Below are 18,974 nucleotides of genomic sequence, written 5' to 3' on the forward strand. Positions count from 1 at the left end.
AGCTGGAACAACAAATAAAACAATACTGGTTATAACTCACTGAATAAAATAGATATGCATGAGTCCAAGCTGATAGAAATGATTGAATTAATAAATAGAGAAGTGACAAGTCTTCTTAAAGATTCCAAATAAGATATATAGATGCCCTCCCCTAGGAAGTAGAGCCTAATCTCTCCCTTCCCAACATCCCACTCCAAGGGTCAGCAAGACTTAATGACCCACTTTCAAAGAATACAGCAGGTAAGGGGAAAGTAGCAACTTTACAGTGGAGAAACCTACCAAAGCGAACTTAAATATTGTGTGGGTATCCTGTGCCCCTGATAGAATGTGATGAAAAAGGCACTTCACCACTGCACTGTGGTGGTCTTTACAAGACCACACTGCCCTCTGTTCTAAACAGAAGAAAAACAGATGTATCCAAAGTAGAGGATGTGCTGCAGGGTAATTGGCCAGTACTCCTCAAAACTGTCAAGGTCATAAACAAGGAAAGCCTGAGAAATGGTACAGACCAGGGGAATTAAGGAAACATGACAGCTTCGTGCAGTGTGTGATCTTAGGTTGGATCCTGGAACAGAGAAGGGACATAGTGGGGAAAATAGTAAAATGTGAAGAAAGTTTGGAATTTACTTAGTTAACTGTGCTGTATGTAAATATATCAGTTTTGATCTCATAGTTATGACAAATGTGCTAGAGTTACTTAAGTGTTAATTTCAGTGGGAAATGGGCAAAGGCACTCTCAGTACTCTACAATATTTGTGTAAATCTAAAAATATCCCTGTATAAAAAGCTTATTTAAAAAGAACTGTGTGCTGGAGCTCCCACTGTGGCTCAGTGGGTTAAAGACCCAGCGTTGTCTCCATGAGGACTCAGGTTCAATCCCTGGCCTTGCTCAGTGGGTTAAGGATCCAGCGTTAATGTGGCTGTGGCATAGGTTACAGATGCAGCTCCAATTCAACCCCTAGCCCAGGGTGGTCCTAAAAAAAAAAAAAAAAAAAAAAAAAAAAAGGTTAAAAAATGAGGATACTCTTATGAAGAGTTTAAATTTGATGGAAAGACTGTAAATTGGCCCCTTAACTTATATCTTGGGAAAACACTTGATATTTGGTCAGAATGATAACATTTACTTAAAATAACACATAATTATCACATCTTTTGCTAGGCCCAGTAGGACTCTAAGGAAGAATAAAAGTGTTAAATATTTTATCCAGCCAACTCCTCAGTACGGCCTGTACAGAGAAAAGAAATCAGTCGTTAGAAGCCTGGACAAGAAATATATATCACATTTTAAGAATGTCGCCTGATGATGTGACACTGAGAAATCCTGGGTCTAGTCCCTAGTCTTTCCTTTCAAAAATCCCCAAACACCTGCTGTATAGCACAGGGAACTATATCTAGTCACTTGTGATGGAATATGATGGAGGATAATGTGAGAAAAGGAATGCGTACATATATATATTATATATATATATATATGTATGACTGGGTCATTTTGCTGTACAGTGCAGATATTGACAGAACATTGTAAATCACCTATAATAGAAAAAAAATAATCTTTTTTTAAAAAAATATCCAAACGGAGAAGAGTAATCCATTCAGCATTGCTTCCACTTGTTTTTCATACCCTGTCACCTTTAAAAGTACATAAATTTGGGGAGCACAGCTTTGGTTAGAGAGATCTCTGGCTAGTGCTAGCTGGGTAAACTAGTAACAAGAGAGGATGAGGAGGAACTAATATATCTGACCATAAAAGTAAATCAGCCATGGTTGTTTATCTGCCCCAGAGAAACTGATACTAGAGGCTGAATATCCACTATCCTTAGGTTTTTCCTCTGCAAGAATGGAGGCAAGAACACATACTGCAAAGTAGAGGAAAGAAAGGAAGGTGTAGAGCAGACCCTGCAAGAAGTCCTCTAAGGGAAGTAGGAAAAAGAGATTTAGGAATTTTAATGAAAGCCCTGCTTTCCGTGATTGACCAGCTAATGCTTCACGGATCCATGTGACCTGAGATGCACATGAAAACAGACAAACGAGGCTGAGAAAAGTCCACATTTAAGACAGTTTGCAAAGAGTTAATGCACAAATAGCCAATGGGGAAGTAAAGGCAATAAATATAATTATTTCAGGTTGGAATTGTAGTGGAAAGATATAGAACAGTAGGAAAATATTAGCAGGAATAAAGGAAAGTTTGGTTGGTTTGCTTTGAAGATGGGAAAAATCTAAATATGTCTGGTCGGTTGGAGTTCCCGTCGTGGCACAGTGGTTAACGAATCCGACAAGGAACCATGAGGTTGCAGGTTTGATCCCTGACCTTGCTCAGTGGGTTAAAGATCTGGCGTTGCCGTGAGCTGTGGTATAGGTTGCAGATGCGGCTTGGATCCCGAGTTGCTGTGGCTCTGGTGTAGGCCAGTGGCTACAGCTCCGATTGGACCTCTATCCTGAGAACCTCCATATGCTGTGGGAGCGGCTCAAGAAAAGGCAAAAAGACAAAATAAATAAATAAATAGATAGATAGGTAAATAAATATGTCTGGTTGGCCAATGGGAAGGGAATGAACATGTTTGATTAGCCTTTAGGAAATGAAGGTTTTAAAAAAAAAAAAAAGATCGGTGGGGAGAACAGGGTTCTGGAGATGGTAAATGTGGGAGAATAAGTGGACATGTTGAAAATAAAGCACACAGATGAAGGTTAACCCTGGAAAGGCATCAGGACACCTATTCCTTGGAGAAAGAAGGGAAGGAGAGGGTGGTCGAAGACAGAATCTCAGTAAAATAAAATATGGGATCATCTCCTAGGAGTGAGGGGGTTCAGAAGTGTGGTCTGTGATTGGGGTATTGTCTGGAAGCTTGGAATGTATGATAGAGATGCAGGACAAGAAGCAAAGCTAAGGCAATTGCATAATTTATGATCTGAATGAGTACGCTTTTGAGAATGAAAAGTCTGCCACCAGATGGGAGCCTGCACAACAGGAGATAAACATACAGTCACCCTGGAAACAAACTCCACCCCTACGGAGGGAGCATGGATGTGACAGGTCCTTTCAGGCTCTGTCCCTTTCTAGCAATGTCATCACAGGGTCAGAATAAAAGAGAACAATAGTTAGGCCTATAGAGTGGGGGGGGTGGGGGGAATGCAGCAGGAATATTAGGTTAAGCGAGTAAGGATCCCTGAATCATTACAATATCTTTGCAATGGCTGGCAGTAACCTACTAGCATTGTCCAGAGTCGTCTGCAATGACGGAAACGTTCTTAAGTCACCTGTCTCCTGTGGGCAATCGAGCAAATGAATTATTAATTTCAGATAATTTAAGTGTAAATAGCCACATGTGGCTACCATATTAGAAGAGTTGGTTTAGATTAAGCCAAGAGAAGAGGAAAATGAAGAGGAGATTAATGTGCAGCAGTAGTTCCCACTGTGGCTCAGTGGGTTCAGAAGCCTTCTGCTGCTGCTCCAGTTGCTGCCGAGACACAGGTTCAATCCCTGGCCCCTTGCAGTGGGTTAAAAGGATCTGGCATTGTCACAGCTGTGGCCTGGGTCACAGCTGCTGTTCAGATTCAATCCCTGGCCAGGGAACTTCCATGTGCCCTGGGTGTGGCGTTAAAAAAAAGTGCCACAAAAGTCCAAAGGCAGGATGGGAGTTTGTTGTATAGATTTAGAGTCAATATAACGATATCTAGTTCTGTGTAGTGCAAGTCCAAAGTGCTTGATAAGAACGGAAGAAAAGAGTCGGTGGGAGGGACTGAGGAAGTTGTAGAATGAAGGTTGAATATGTGACCCTAAGGGCTGATGGGCGTTAATAGATGGGGGGGAGCACCTCACACTGAAGTCCTTGAGGAAAGGGAGGCGGGTCCCTGATAACATGAGGTGAAAACTGCAGAGTAAAGAGAGAAGGATCAGGGAGAGACTAAGATTTCAAAAGGAGAGTATTTGTTTTGTTTATCAAACATTAGTTGTGTTCTGAGTTTCCTGGAAGATGCAATATGCATCCAAAAAAAAACTATGTGGATCCTTCTCTCTGGCCCTGGTCATGATGGGGAAGCAAAAGAGAAAATTAAAATTTGTTTCCTTTTGACAAAGGACAATAGTAGTCGTTAACCACCACCCACCCCACCTTTTTTAATGTCTGTAATATCCTAGGTGGTAAGTTACTCATTAACAAGGTATTTAGGCTGAATGGAGTGATAAATTGTATTAAACCAGAAATAACTTTCTTTTCCAGATATGCTTTAACTTTGGAAATGGACTCCATTTAGAGGTAAGGAACCAAGGTGATTATTTGTTTGTTGAACTCAGAGACTTCATTTCATGGAAGACACTTGGGCCTTAGCAGATTAAACAGCACACACCGGGAGTTCCCATCATGGCTCAGCAGTAACGAACCCTACTAGGATCCACGAGGATGCAGGTTCAATCCCTGGCCTCCCTCAGTGGGTCAGGGATCTGACATTGCCATGAGCTGAGGTTTAGGTCGTAGACACGGCTCAGATCTTGCATTGCTGTGGCTCCACTGAAGCTCCACTTCAGCCCCTAGTCTGGGAACTTCTATATGCTGCGGGTGTGGCCATAAAAACACAAAAAATAAAAATAAAGACGCACACTCCCTCAGACTAAAACGCACACTCCCTCAGACTCAGCTGTTCCCACTCAAACAGGTGCACGGGAGCTCCTACCCAGAGATGTTTAGTGCAGCATTTTTTTTACAATCTAAATGTCCATTAATAAGAGAATTCATGGTACATGGAAAAATGTTGATGATGATGAGGTACTAGTGAAAAATTAGGGGACAGAATAAGATACATAGTTCCATTTTTATAAAAAAGAGACCTTTTAACATGTGCAGCTGTATGGTTGTAAGAAAAGATCATAAAGATATTTATCAAGCTGCTAATAGTGAATGCTCTGAAGTATGAGTGAAACAGTAAGAGGAAGTTACACATTTTACATTATAAAATTGAATGTTATTTTAATATTTTGATACATAGTTAAATTTTGTAATTATAGAAGGATTTTTCCACTAAAAACAAAGAAAAAATATCAGTGACCTAGTGAAAGCCAGTATAAATATTTTGAAATAAAATACATGTTATATAGAGCAAGAAAATGAATAAAATCGTAAACCTAGTATAAAACTCAATTCTGATCTTAAAATACTAGGTCGTCTGTATTGAAATGTTCCTTGGATAAAAGACATATTTATCTACTGAAACCCAACTGCAGATTTATAGAATAATTTTCTACCTAAGTTTTTGAAAACCAAGGATGAGCAATTTAATCCTTTAACCTCATTCTTAATAAATTCATTAACAGACACTTCACTAGTTTTAGGTAAATTGATGTCCAGCTTATTAACATTTAGCCTTAAAACATTAGTAATTCATTTTTAAATTGTAAGCCACCACAGAAAAACAAAATTTCATTTTTGGTTAGTAAAAAAATAATTCTTGGAGTTCCCTTGTGCCTCAGCTGGTTAGGAATCTGCCTAGTATCCATGAGGATGTGGGTTCGATCCCTGGCCTCGCTCGGTGGGTTAAGGATCTGGCATTGCCGCAAGCTGCGGTATATGTTTCACACGAGTCTCGAGTCTCAGATCTGGCGTTGCTGTGGCTGTGGTATAGGCCAGCAGCTGCAGCTCCGATTAGACCCCTAGCCTGGGAACTTCCATATACCACAGGTGCAGTCCTAAAAAGAAAAAAGAAAAAGAAAAAATCTGTATTTGGTATGTTAATTGTAACTTGCCCATTTGTAAGGTCACCAAAGTACTCTTTAGCATTTTTAACTCTTCACTCTGGGAGATCTTTTCTTACTGATTTAAAAAAAAAAAAAAAACTGCTTTACTGGTTTGGAGACAATCTCTTGAAGTATATAGTGTTTGCTAGAGTGGATATATTTCATCTTTGAAAGTGAAACCAGTTAGAAAAATATGCAATTTATATCTTAAAATTTGCACAACTCTCTTAAGGCTGTTAGTAAATTTCAAGGTGGGTGCCATACTAATGTCTTAGGGTACTTAATAATTTTTTGACAATACTTTACTGTTGTAGGCCTTACACTCAAGAAACGAAAATAAGCTGCTTCCTAAACATACTCACTTGGTCAGGCAAAAGCGTGCTTGGATCACGGCCCCTGTGTCCCTTCGGGAGGGAGAGGATCTGTCCAGAAAGAATCCGATTGCCAAGGTACCTTCTAAAGAGGAGGGGGAAGTGCATGCATATTATTAAAATGTGGTGTGAGGATTTGCATGTTTGCTTGAAAACTTGAGGAAATTATATGATGTACTTAATGAGTTTTGTAATATTCCACATGTCTTTGAAAATGAGCAGAGTTTAACTTTTTAGCAGAGAGTGCCACGTTGAAGAGTCTCCTTCCCATTCTGGAAAATGCAGAATCTCTGATGAACAAATATATAATTCCGGGCTTGGATTCAACCAAGAGTTGAAACCTGCACTTGTTGAATCTTTAATGGAATGTTACAACACTCAAAAGGAGATACTAGCTTATGTTGGGGGTCATGTTGTTTTTCCTACCACCTTCCTAGGTCCTCTGGCTGGAACCTGTACAGTGGGCTGACAAAAAGCAGATTAACAGCAGAAAAACAAACAAGGTTAATAACACGTCTGTCACGCCTGTAACACATGGGACTACCCAAAGATGAGTCACCCAAAGGGTTGGTTAGAAATTGTGTTGATATAGCTTCTCAGTAAAGAAATAATAAATTTTTAGAGAAGTGACAAGACAGGAAAAGGGACTTTGAATCTCTCGGGGCAAGTTGTAGGAAGGCAAATATAAAAGCTAGTTCGTCAGGTTTGTTTTGTAGATTCCTCTCTGGTCTTGTCTCCAGCCTGATAAGGATCTAAAGTTGACTCCATGATTAACTTTTGTCCTTCCTCGTAGAGGTGGCTAGAAAGGCACCTTTACAAATTTAAGTCCTGCTCTTAGGCAGGTAGGGGGAAGGCAGAGAGCTTTTCTGCTTCTTCTCAATTGCTTTCAGCTCTAAATAATTCTTATACCAAAATCACACGTTCTGCACTCTCTACGTGAAAGTAGATTTCAAAATGAAAAGAACTGCTATCTAATAGGTGGCAGGGTGACCACACATCCTGCCTGAGACAGTCTTGGTTTGTGCCCATTGCCCTAGCCTAATTAATAAGTCCCCTTTGGATCGCAAAGGGTCCTGTTGTTTTGACAAATTATATGGTAATTCTGTTAATATGTATCTCAGACTTCGCATGTGCAAAGTCTGAATCCTTGGTTTTTTCCCAAAGCTGTTCTCCCTACAGTCTACTTGTTTCATGGCACTATAATTCCATACAGTATTTCAAAAATGTAGCAGATAGTGTCAGTTTTACCCCCAAAATATATTCCAGGTGTGCCCACTTCTCTCCACTGCCGCCACCCTCCTTGTCTGAGTCAGCGTCAGCTCTGACCTGTTACCAAAATTGCCCCTGACCTGCCCTCCCTGCTTTGACTCTTGCTTCCCCCATCCCCACCACAGTCCATTCTCCAGCTGTCAGGGTGATCTTTTGAAAAGACATATCAAAGCACGTTCACCCCCTTAGTGAGACCCTTTCGACAGCTTCCTGCTGCAGTGGAAAGAATAAACTCCTCACCTTGGCCTACAACAGCTCTTGGGATGTATTAGCCTTGACATCCTTACTGACCTCAGTTCCCCACATCACCTACTCTGCTATCTCCCTGAGCTGACACAGCTCATTCCAGCCTCCCACCCCTAGTGCTTGCTATTCCCTCTGCATGGAACCCCCTCCCCATAGATACTTGCAGAACCTCACAGCCTCAAGCCCCTGGCCAAGTGTCACCTCCTGAAAGAGCTCCCTTCCCTGCCTCACCCCATCTCTCTCAATCCCTTTACTCAGTTTCAGCTCCGATTATAGCTGAACTCACTCCAGGACACTATGCCGCAGCTGCTTTCTTGTTGTCTGCTTCCCTCACTAGAGTATAAGCTGCCCTGTGCCCCAAGCAATGACAACATCCAGTAGGTGCTCAATAAACATTTGTATGAATGAGTAAATGTTCATAAGCAAGTTTAGCCTTCATCTTTCCCATCTTATAAACATCATACATGATGAGCTGTTTAAAAACAAAGAGCAGCTAGAATAGAGAACAATTTCCTTTTTCCAGAAACATGTTGTTTTCCCAAAAGCCTTCTAAGATCCAAATTTTATCATGGTTTTACATAATAATATGTATACAAGCAGCTAAGCTTTTTGGTTTGGGTTGAGATAATTGAGTCATACATTCTTTCAGTAGTTCTCCCTAGAATGCATTGATTATTGATTCTTCAGTAAGCATTAACTCTTCTTACTAGCTTTAATTATACAGGTTGTTAAGGATAGAAGTTATATAAAAAGTGAAAGATCTTGTTATATTTCTCTCTAACTTTCCAAATTCTCTATCCAGGAGTAATACTGTCAGTAGTTTAATGTCTTCCAGTTCTTATGAAATACATATGTATATACTAAATACTCTTAAGTGCATACACACACACACACACACACACACACAAACAACTGTTTTCACATACAGTTTGGTTTTATTTTTAACTTAAGTGGAATTCTATGACACATTAACAGTACATACAAATCTAGAATATTCTTTATAAATACTGAAATATATATGTGTACACACACACATATGTTGTGTGTATAGGCATGTACTTGGCAAAAAAGACAAAAATACGGAGAAAAAGAAAGACAGAGAAGCTCAGTGAAAGTGACTATGGGACTGCCCGAGGGTCACAGCTCCACCTCCAGGTGCAGCAGGAAGTTGCAGCCCCATCTGAAGTTTCTCAGCCCCTACCCCCCAGCACCAGTGCATGCTGGGAATTCTAAGGGGAAGAATGTGTAGCTAAGCCTGCAATTTCCGGACAAAGAACTGGCTGGGCAAGTAGGTGGTAATGGCTTCACTGATGTCTGAAGAAAGAAATCGAGGATCCACTAGAGGGCCACAGAGACACATTGGCTAATGAAGAATTAGCGATACAATAAAAAATATTTGTAGAAGACGAAGGTGAGACTACGGAAGACCCAGTAGGTTAGAAACATTAATTTGCTGAAACATTCCAAGCAGACAAAGCACTTGACTGATGTAACCCTTCCATGGAAAGATGCCTTACTCATCCATTCCTGATGATTAAATGGAGTTATAAAGGTGGTTTTTAACTCTGCAGTTTTTACCTTATGTGCTAAATTTAAAGTCCACCCCCACCCGGATGTACTCCCTAACGATATCTTAATTTCACAGCAACCCTAAGAGGTAGGCAGTAGTGTTTCTCCCATTAGCAGATAAGAACACTGAGGTACGGGTTAGGTAGCTGTCTCAGCATCACATGACTGGTAAGTGGCCGAGACAGGACTAGACCAGATTCTCTGACATCAGGACCTCTGCTCTGGATCACCTGTGACCTCCCTTCTCCCTCCTGTCAACAGCTGACAGCTTTGGAGTGAAAATTTCCATTAAAAACTATTACCTGTTCATTACAGAGAGAGTAACTTGAGGCATTCCTCTGTTATTTTTATGTCAGATACATTCCGATCTTGCAGAAGAAAAAGGAATAAAAATTACCTACAAGTACACTGGAAAAGGGATCACAGAGCCACCTTTTGGTCTGTTTGTCTTTAACAAAGACACTGGAGAATTGAACATTACCAGCATTCTAGATCGAGAAGAAACACCATTTTTTCTGGTAAGAAGAACTGTTTTACACTTATTAGTTTGTAGTTTTCCTTGGGTAATAGTTATGATTTATTATAATTTAATGCTCTGGTACTTTAATGACCTCAGCTTAAATCTAATCCATTCTATTATGTCATGATTTCAGCTAATTGGTTATGCTGTGGATGAAAAAGGAAACAACTTGGAAAAACCAATAGAACTTCGCATTAAAGTTCTTGACATCAATGACAACGAGCCCGTGTTCACACAGGATGTCTTTGTTGGGTCTATTGAAGAGTTGAGTGCAGCAAGTAAGAGTTTATTATTTTTTTGAATGAATACCCAAAGTCATTTTATCCCCTTAGTGACTGAACACCAAAACTCCTGTCTGAGAGGAGGCTGAATACTGCCCATAGGACAAATAAACCTGTTGCTCCCATTAATAGGTGTTCCCATTATGGCACAGCAGAAACAAATCCGGCTGGTAACCATGAGGTTGCGGGTTCGATCCCTGGCCTTGCTCAGTGGGTTAAGGATCCAGCATTGCTGTGAGCTGTGGTATAGGTCACAGATACAGCTTGGATCTGACGTTGCTGTGGCTGTGGTGTAGGCCGGCAGCTGCAGCTCTGATTCAACCCCTAGCCTGGGAACTCCCATATGCCATAGGTGCAGCCCTGAAAAGATAATAAATAAATAAACAAACAAACAAACCTATTGCTCTAGGTTTGGAACTGCTTTTTTTATTGCCAGTTTTTTACCCTCAACACAGATATGATAGATAGATATGACAGGTTAGGTTTCTATAGCAACTATTCAACTCTACCCTGTATCAGGAAAGCAGCCATAGACAATATGTAACCAAATAGGCATGGTTGTGTTCCAATAAAACTTTATTTACAAAAACAGATGGCTGGCTTTGGCCCACTGGCAGTAGTTTGCTGACTTTGTCTTTTTAGGGCCACAGGTGCAAGATATGGAAGTTCCCAGGCTAGGGTCAAATTGGAGCTGCAACTGGCAGCCTATGCCACAGCCACAGCCACTTGGGATCCAAGCCACATCTGTGACCTACACCACAGCTCACGGCAATGCCAGATCATTAACCCCCTGAGCAAGGCCAGGAATCAAACCACATCCTCATGGATACTAGTTGGGTTCGTAACCCTCTGAGTCACAACAGGAACTCCAGTTTGCTGACTTTGGACGTATTCTTTCTACAGTCAAGCTTCCATACAGTTGTTCAGTGCAGTGCTCTATATGGAAACGTGCAGGAGAGATTTTTCTTTGATCATAGTATAATGAATAGCTGCACTTTTCCTTAACTGCTTGTATTTTAAGGATCATGTATTTGTATCTGTTCATTCTTCTTTCTTTGTATTAGTTATTTAGAACTATTAGAGACAAATTTGCAGCCCTCCTACAGCAAGTGTTTAAGACTTCACCCTAAGAATTACATGTGTTAACCTCCACCTCATCCTGATCTTATTTTTCCTATTCCTATCTCCACTCACACTTATTTCCTCAAACAATTAAATGTTTTGATATTGGTAAACTGATCTGGATAAGCGCCTGAAATCCTTTTCTGAACAAGCCGAAGTTATGAATAAAATAATAACTTATGTAAGTGTGCTAAAAGTTGAGTTTCAACTTGGATGCCTTTGTTTCTGATGCCAGATACACTTGTGATGAAAATCACCGCAACAGATGCAGATGAGCCCAATACTCTGAATTCTAAAATTTCCTACAGAATTGTGTCTCAGGAGCCTGCTTATCCTCCAGTGTTTTACCTCAATAAAGATACCGGAGAGATTTATACAACCAGTATTACCTTGGACAGAGAGGTAAATTAATATTTTATGTTGTTCATCTTTTCAGCTCTCCTCTGTCTCTTCAGTTTATTCTCTCTCTTTATTTCCTTTCTGATTTTCCTCTTTTGTTCTGTATTCCCCATTCATAGGATAACTCTTGGAATTATCCTCTCCTAGGGATGTTGGTCCAGTATGGTAGCCATCAGCTATATGTGGCCATGGACCATTTGAAATGCGACTAGACCAAATTGAGATGGGCTGTAAGTTGGGAAAATATACGCCAGATTGGGAAGACTTAGTATGAAAAAAAAAGGATGTAAAATATCACTTTAATAATTTTTGTTGAACATGTGATCAACTGTGGATCAAATGAAATATATTTGTTTAAAATTAGTATCATCTGTTTCATTTTATTTTATTTTATTTTAATTTTTTTGTCTTCTTAGAGCTGCACCTGAGGCACATGGAAGTGCCAATGTTAGGAGTCGAATCAGAGCTATAGCCCCTGGCTTACACCGCAGCTCACGGCAATGCCAGCTCCTAGACCCACTGAGCGAGGCCAGGGATCAAACCAGTGTCCTCATGGATACTAGTTGGGTTCATTACCACTGAGCCACGACAGGAACTCCAAGTTTCTTTTTATTTTTTAAATGTGGCTGCTAGGACACTTAAAATTGTATATTAATTAATTAAAATAAAATAGAATAAATTACAAACAGACAGCACTGTTTTAGGGCCTCTCCAGTCAGGATCTGTTTGCTAGAGAGTCCTGAAGCATATGTTCCTCAGTGTGTGGCTGTGTAATGAAACATCTGGAATCTTATCTACCGCTAGTGCATGTAGAGGGGGAGAAAAGATTAAAATAGGGGCACCAATGAGGGTAACGAAAGTATTTGTAAAGGAAAGAGTTATTGTAAATCCCAAATGGGAGAAAAATTTGAGTCAATTTCCTAAAACAGATGTTTTCTCGAACATTTCACTTTTTAACTCAACAGAAAAATTTTAGGTGAAGAAGGGAGAGAAGTTTTTTTGTTTTTGTCTTTTTTTTTAGGGCCGCAGCTGAGGCATGTGGAGGTTCCCAAGCTAGGGGTCCAATCGGTCCATACCTGCCAACCTATGCCACAGCCACAGCAATGTGGGATCCGAGCCGCATCTGCAACCTACACCACAGCTCACGGCAACACCAGATCCTTAACCCGCTGAGCAAGGCCAGGGATCTAGTCCTCATGAATTCTCGTCGGGTTCATTAGCCCCTGAGTCATGACGGGAACTCTGAGAGAAGATTTTTTAAAATCCTAGATACATAAAGGTTTTTACAGCATACACAGTAAAATGTTGATTAGCCTAAGAACACCATATTGCCATCATATATAAATCATCATCAAAGCACAGTCCACATATTTTGTATCGCTTGGAAAAATGATTTGACTCTGTCCAGGGAAGGAGAAGGTCGTACTCAACATTCCTATCAAGATCTTTGTAAAATTAAAGAATTTGATTACTGCTAAAGTTCTGTCATACCTTTTCACATCAAACGAGAATGGAAAAGTGCTATTTTTGAGTTACTAGTGTGATTTTTTTTTTTTTCAAACAAGTTTCTATCTCTGAAGAATGGAAAGTTTAGCCAAAAAAAATAATGGCTGTCATTTATTGGGCTTTGACAATGTGCCTGGTGTTATTCCAAGCTTTTTACATAAATTAACCCATTTAATCCACCTGTAAACCCTGTGAGGCAGATCTAATTATTATGCCCATTTTATGAAGAAGGAAATCAAGGATCAAAGGGAGTAAGTGTGTGTCCAACACAGCTAGTAAATCAGAATTGGAACCCAGGCAGCTTGTTCCAGAGCCTCTGTGCTCCTGCCTTTCACAAGCAGTTCTACCCTGCCCAGGAGCCCCAAGGCATTGGCATTAGCACTGGTTGCCCATGTCTCTGGTAAACTCCAGTCACACTGGAAGGGGACCACGTAGAAGAGAAGGGTTCACTTTGGAGTAACATCTGAGACGTCCTTCTCTAGGGCATGTTATCTGAGAATCTTGTCTCCCGGGATATGTGGGCAGCGCTCACCAAGTTCTGCCTTCACTGACCAAGTTTTCTCAGGGGATTAGAGTTTCCTGGCTTAACTTTTAGCTGAAAAGGAAGCATGGGACAGAAAGAACCAGTTCATTTAGTCTCATCACTTCCAGCGTAGAGCAAACCACATTTGGAACACTCTCTTGTGTGCCCACTATTTTATTTTATTTACTTTCCTTTTTTTTAGGGCCACATCTGCAGCATATGGAAGTTCCTGGGCTAGAGGTCGAATGGGAGTGGCAGCTGTAGGCCTACACCACAGCCAAGGCAACACTGAATCCAAGCCACACCTGCAACCTGCACCACAGCTTACAGCAATGCCAGATCCTTAACCCACTGAGCAAGGCCAGGGATCGAACCTGCATCCTCACAGACACTATGTCAGGTTCTTAACCTACTGAGCCACAACGGGAGCTCCTTAAGGAGAGATTTATCACATAAATCTCACCAACAACATAACTAAGAATTTGATGTCAGCAAGTGCTCTAGGCTTTTCTCTTTTAGAAGAGCTCTGATGGCTAATAAACAGCATCTTCACAGATTAACAGGAGATCATGAACGTTATTTATGAATAAAATATCCTGTGGTTCATTCACTTAATGATAAAGTAAACTAAAACCAGAAAGATTTTGGGAGTGATTCATTTTCACCCAGCTGGTTACTTTTCGTTGCCCTGCAGGAATATAGCAGCTATACTTTGACGGTAGAAGCAAGAGATGGCAATGGACAAATAACAGATAAACCCGTAAAACAAGCTCAAGTTCAGATCCGTATTTTGGACGTCAATGACAACATACCTGTAATTGAAAATAAAGTGGTAACTATTATTTTTATAGCAAATATGCCTGCTTATTCATATTTCAGTCCTAACTAAAAATGTATCGCTTGTGTTTGTGTTACATCAAAGTAAAAATCCTGCGTTCATGTTTTGCAGTATGAAGGGACAGTTGAAGAAAACCAAGCCAATGTAGAAGTTTTACGCATAAAAGTGTTTGATGCTGACGAAGTAGGCTCCGATAATTGGCTAGCAAACTTTACTTTTGCATCAGGAAATGAAAGGGGTTATTTCCACATAGAAACTGACACTCAAACTAATGAGGGAATCGTGACCCTTGTTAAGGTAAGCACTTAGTATTCAAAACTGGAATGGGAGAAGTTGGTCCAGAGGAGGAAACTGATATATTTCGAACATTTACAAGTACATTACATAATCAGTTAACTGGCACCATAGTTGTTAGTGATAGGGATTGTTCCTATTTGCCCAAGTTCTGTAGTTAGTAAGTGGTCACACTTTTTGTGTTTCTAATGTAAGTAATACAAGGTTCACATTTTGAAACATAGTGTTCTAATTGTGCTTAATCGAATCAGTGAACAAAAACTAAATAGTGTGATTAGGCATATGGGTCTTAAACATTGAAAACTTTTAACCCCATAGACATTTTTTAAACAAAACTTAACAGAATGCATTTTTATCTAGCAGAATAAGTAAGGACGAATATCAGTGTATGTTTAAATGGTTTATCATTTATCAGATTTCAAAATAAAATGCCAAGCTACAGCTTTCAAAATGCTATTTCAAATAGATATAAACTCTTGCATTTGGAATGGGTAAGCAATGAGATCCTGCTATATAGCACTGGGAACTATGTTTAATCACTTATGATAGAGCATGATGGAGGATAATGTGAGAAAAAGAATGTATATATATATATATGTGTATGACTGGGTCACTTTGCTGTAGAAAATTGACAGAACACTGTAAACCAACTGCAAAATAGAAAAAATAAAAATCATTATTAAAAAAAATACTATTTCAGAGTTCCCTTCCTGGCTCAGCAGTTAACAAACCTGACTAGGATCCATGAGGACCTGGGTTCAATCCCTGTCCTCACTCAGTGGGTTAAGGATCCAGCATTGCCATGAGCTGTGGTGTAGGTCAAAGACTCAGCTTGGGTCCTGCATTGCTGTGGCTGTGGCATAGGCTGGCAGATGTAGCTTCATTTTGACCCCTAGTCTGAGAACCTCCATATGCCTCGACTGCGGCCCTAAAAACAAAAAGGAAAAAAAAAAAACAAAAAAAAACTATTTCATTAAGTCAGAGACAAAAATAGATTCCAGAAGCTTCCACATTTTAATAAAAACTTAATATATGACAGAGTATGTAAAAGCAGGAAGAGGAATGATGATAATGTAAAACAGAATAGAGAAAAATTAACGTGACGTCTCTGGTAATTATTGATACCATTTATCAATAGGCTATTGTGTGCATTTAAATTACTTTTGTGAAGCAGAGGGAAATAGAATAAGATTACCTCATGTTTAAAGGGAAGACACAGTTTATGATTATTGAAGAAATGGATAACGGGATCAGAGACAAAATAGATTTGCATATATAGAAGTAAGCATACTTTTTAGTCATAGATTAAAAGTGCAACCATGCTAGATGCTTGAGATAAAAAGCCAGTAACCCTCAAAAGGAGAGACAGACACTTAGTGTGCATGTGGTAGCACAAAAAAGGGACACAGTTATTTCTACCAGAGGGAACATGAATAAAAAATGGTAAATTTAGTATTAGAATGACAGCAACAGATTAAGAAAATTACAAATTTTCTTTCTCAATTGTAAAAAAAATTGAGTCCAGGTTAGAAGAGCAGTAATCAGATTCCACTCAAAGGAAGTTAAACAAAGAAGATATTCAGGAGTTCCTGTCGTGGCTCAGTGGTTAACGAACCCGACTAGTAACCATGAGTTTGTGGGTTTGATCCCTGGCCTCACTCAGGGGGTTAAGGATCCAGTGTTGCTGTAAGTTGTGGGGTAGGTCGCAGACTCGGCTCAGATCCCGAGTTGCTGTGGCCGTGGCGTAGGCCAGCAGCTACAGCTCCAGTTCGACCCCTAGCCTGGGAACCTCCATATGCTGTGGGTACAGCCCTAAAAAGACAAAGACAAAAAAAAAAAAAAAAAAAAGAAGAAGAAGAAGTTATACAGACAGCAGAGATGCACATAAATTATATTCAATACCATTAGTCATTAGGAAAGATGCAAATTAAGACTATGTGAGCTACCACTGCACACCTACTAGACCGAACTACAGTCAAAAAAGACTGACAACACCAAGTATCAGCAGGAATATAAAGGCTTACATATTGCCATTGGAAATTTTAAGCAGTAGAGCCAGTTTGGCAGTGTTTTTTGTTTGTTTGTTTGTTTTGTCTTTTTGCCATTCCTTGGGCCGCTGCTGGGGCATATAGAGGTTCCTAGGCTTGGGGTCTAATCGGAGCTGTAGCCTCCAGCCTACACCAGAGCCACAGCAACGCGGGATCTGAGCCACGTCTGCGACCTACACCACAGCTCACAGCAACGCCGGATCCTTAATTCACTGAGCAAGGCCAAGGATCGAACCCGCAACCTCATGGTTCCTAGTCGGGTTTGTTAACCACTGAGCCACGACGGGAACTCCCTGGCAGTTTTGTAAAAAGTCAAACATAGAGTAGTTATCCAGTGACCAATAGTTTAGTCCTAGGTATCCACCCAAGAAGAGTAAAAATGTATATCTACAAAAAAAAAAAAAAAAAAAAACTGGAATGCAGTGTTCACAGAGGCTTGTATTCATAATAGTGAAAAACTGCTAACAGTCCAAATGTCCACCAGCTGGTGAGCAGATAAAAAAAACGTGGTATATTGATACAATAGAATACTCTTGAGGCATAAAAAGGAATAAGATACTGATATAGGCTACCATATGGATGACCCTCAAAAACATTATACTTTATGCAGACACAAAATTCTATATATTGTACAATTCTATTTATGTGAAATTTCTAGAAAAGGCAAAAAATGGATATAGAAGATAGATCAGTGGTTGCCTAGGGAGGGGGTTGTGAGTCGGCTGCAAATAGGCGAAAAGGAACTTTTGGGAATGATGGAAGTGTTCTGAAATGGGATGGTCACGATTTTGCTAAACTACTTAGGCTTACTAAACATCAGGCTAACTAAACATCCTCCTGCCATACACTTAAAATGGGTACATTTCACTGTAGCTAAGTTATACCTTAGTAAAGCTGTCCAAAAAAAGGTGAAGGAAAAGGATACTTCAGACTGTAGAAATATAGTAAATCATCACGTGAGAAAAATCCTCAGCTTTGTTAACAAATAAGCTTAGTATCTTTTTGCTATTAAAAATAGCAAAAATAGGAGTGATAAAATATGCTAACAGTTGTAAAAAAATAGAGATGTATGCCCTCATACATTTCTCTTAATGCTGAAAGTATTTCCATTCTCCTTGGTGCATTCTGGCTATTTATAACAAACACTGTGAAATAATTTTTATGTACCCAGTATGCAATTCATTTTTTTAAATGTTGTCTTGGTCCTTTACAGCTTTGGAAGACTAATGACATTTGGCTGGAAGATTTTATTTTTCATCCGGCATACCTCATACATCAAAATAAGCCTGTGAAATGCAAGAGCATCTTAAGAAAATAGGGAGTTCTCATTGTGACCTAGCAGGTTAAGAACCCAACTAGTATCCATGGGGATGCAGGTTCAATCCCTGGCCTCACTCAGTGGGTGAAAGGATCCAGTGTTGCCACAAGCTGTGGCAGAGGTCACAGATGTGGCTTGGATCTGCTGGCTCTGATTTGATCTCTGGGAACCTCCATATGCCACAGGTGTGGCCCTAAAAAAGACCAAAAATTTAAAAAAAAAAAAAAAAAAAAAGGAAAAGGAAAGAATTTCAGAAGGATTCTGCAATCACAGAGTGTGTTTTTCTCTAGTCAATTTCTTTTTTTTGTTTTGTTTTGTTTTGTTTTGTCTTTTTGCCATTTCTTGGGCCGCTCCCGCAGCATATAGAGGTTTCCAGGCTAGGGGTTGAATCGGAGCTGTAGCCACCGGCCTACGCCAGAGCCACAGCAACGCCAGATCCGAGCCGCGTCTGCAACCTACACCACAGTTCACGGCAACGCCGGATCGTTAACCCACTGAGCAAGGGCAGGGACCGAACCCGCAACCTCACGGTTCCTAGTCGGATTCGTTAACCACTGCGCCTTGACGGGAACTCCTCTAGTCAATTTCTATTGTGTCATTGTCCCAACACCATAGTGACCTATATAAAAAAAAGGAGGCAGAAGTTATCTATCCAGAACTCTATAGAGGAGAAAATGGATTTCATGATAAATTATCCAAAAGCAAAAGTGAGCATTGCAGTAATTCATGTAAACACATGTAAGATATTTAATGTTATCCTGAAGAAGGAGCAAAAAATAGTCAGTACATCTAAATGGCAATACCCCTGGAATTAAAAAGTAACAGGACCTACATAAACTTTGAAAGGGTACTTCTTTTAGTAGGAGTACATAGCCCAACAGAGGAAAAATAATTATAATATAAGAACATTCAGAGCATTATTAGTTATATTCAAAAATTGCAAAT

The 18,974-nt window shown here is 39.9% G+C and overlaps 1 protein-coding gene across 1 annotated transcript in view; it reads left to right on the forward strand.

Annotated features, from left to right (window-relative positions):
* Positions 1–18,974, forward strand: part of DSG2 (desmoglein 2) — a 53,541-nt gene that overhangs the window by 16,109 nt on the left and 18,458 nt on the right. Inside the window, exons 2-8 of the mRNA XM_003356392.4 lie at positions 4,218–4,253; positions 6,040–6,174; positions 9,537–9,698; positions 9,834–9,978; positions 11,339–11,505; positions 14,226–14,363; positions 14,481–14,666. Of these exons, the coding sequence (XP_003356440.1) occupies positions 4,218–4,253; positions 6,040–6,174; positions 9,537–9,698; positions 9,834–9,978; positions 11,339–11,505; positions 14,226–14,363; positions 14,481–14,666 (969 nt within the window). The remainder of the gene's footprint in view (positions 1–4,217; positions 4,254–6,039; positions 6,175–9,536; positions 9,699–9,833; positions 9,979–11,338; positions 11,506–14,225; positions 14,364–14,480; positions 14,667–18,974) is intronic.

Source organism: Sus scrofa, chromosome 6 (genome assembly GCF_000003025.6).
Source record: "Sus scrofa isolate TJ Tabasco breed Duroc chromosome 6, Sscrofa11.1, whole genome shotgun sequence".
In the NCBI taxonomy this organism is placed as follows: Eukaryota; Metazoa; Chordata; class Mammalia; order Artiodactyla; family Suidae; genus Sus; species Sus scrofa.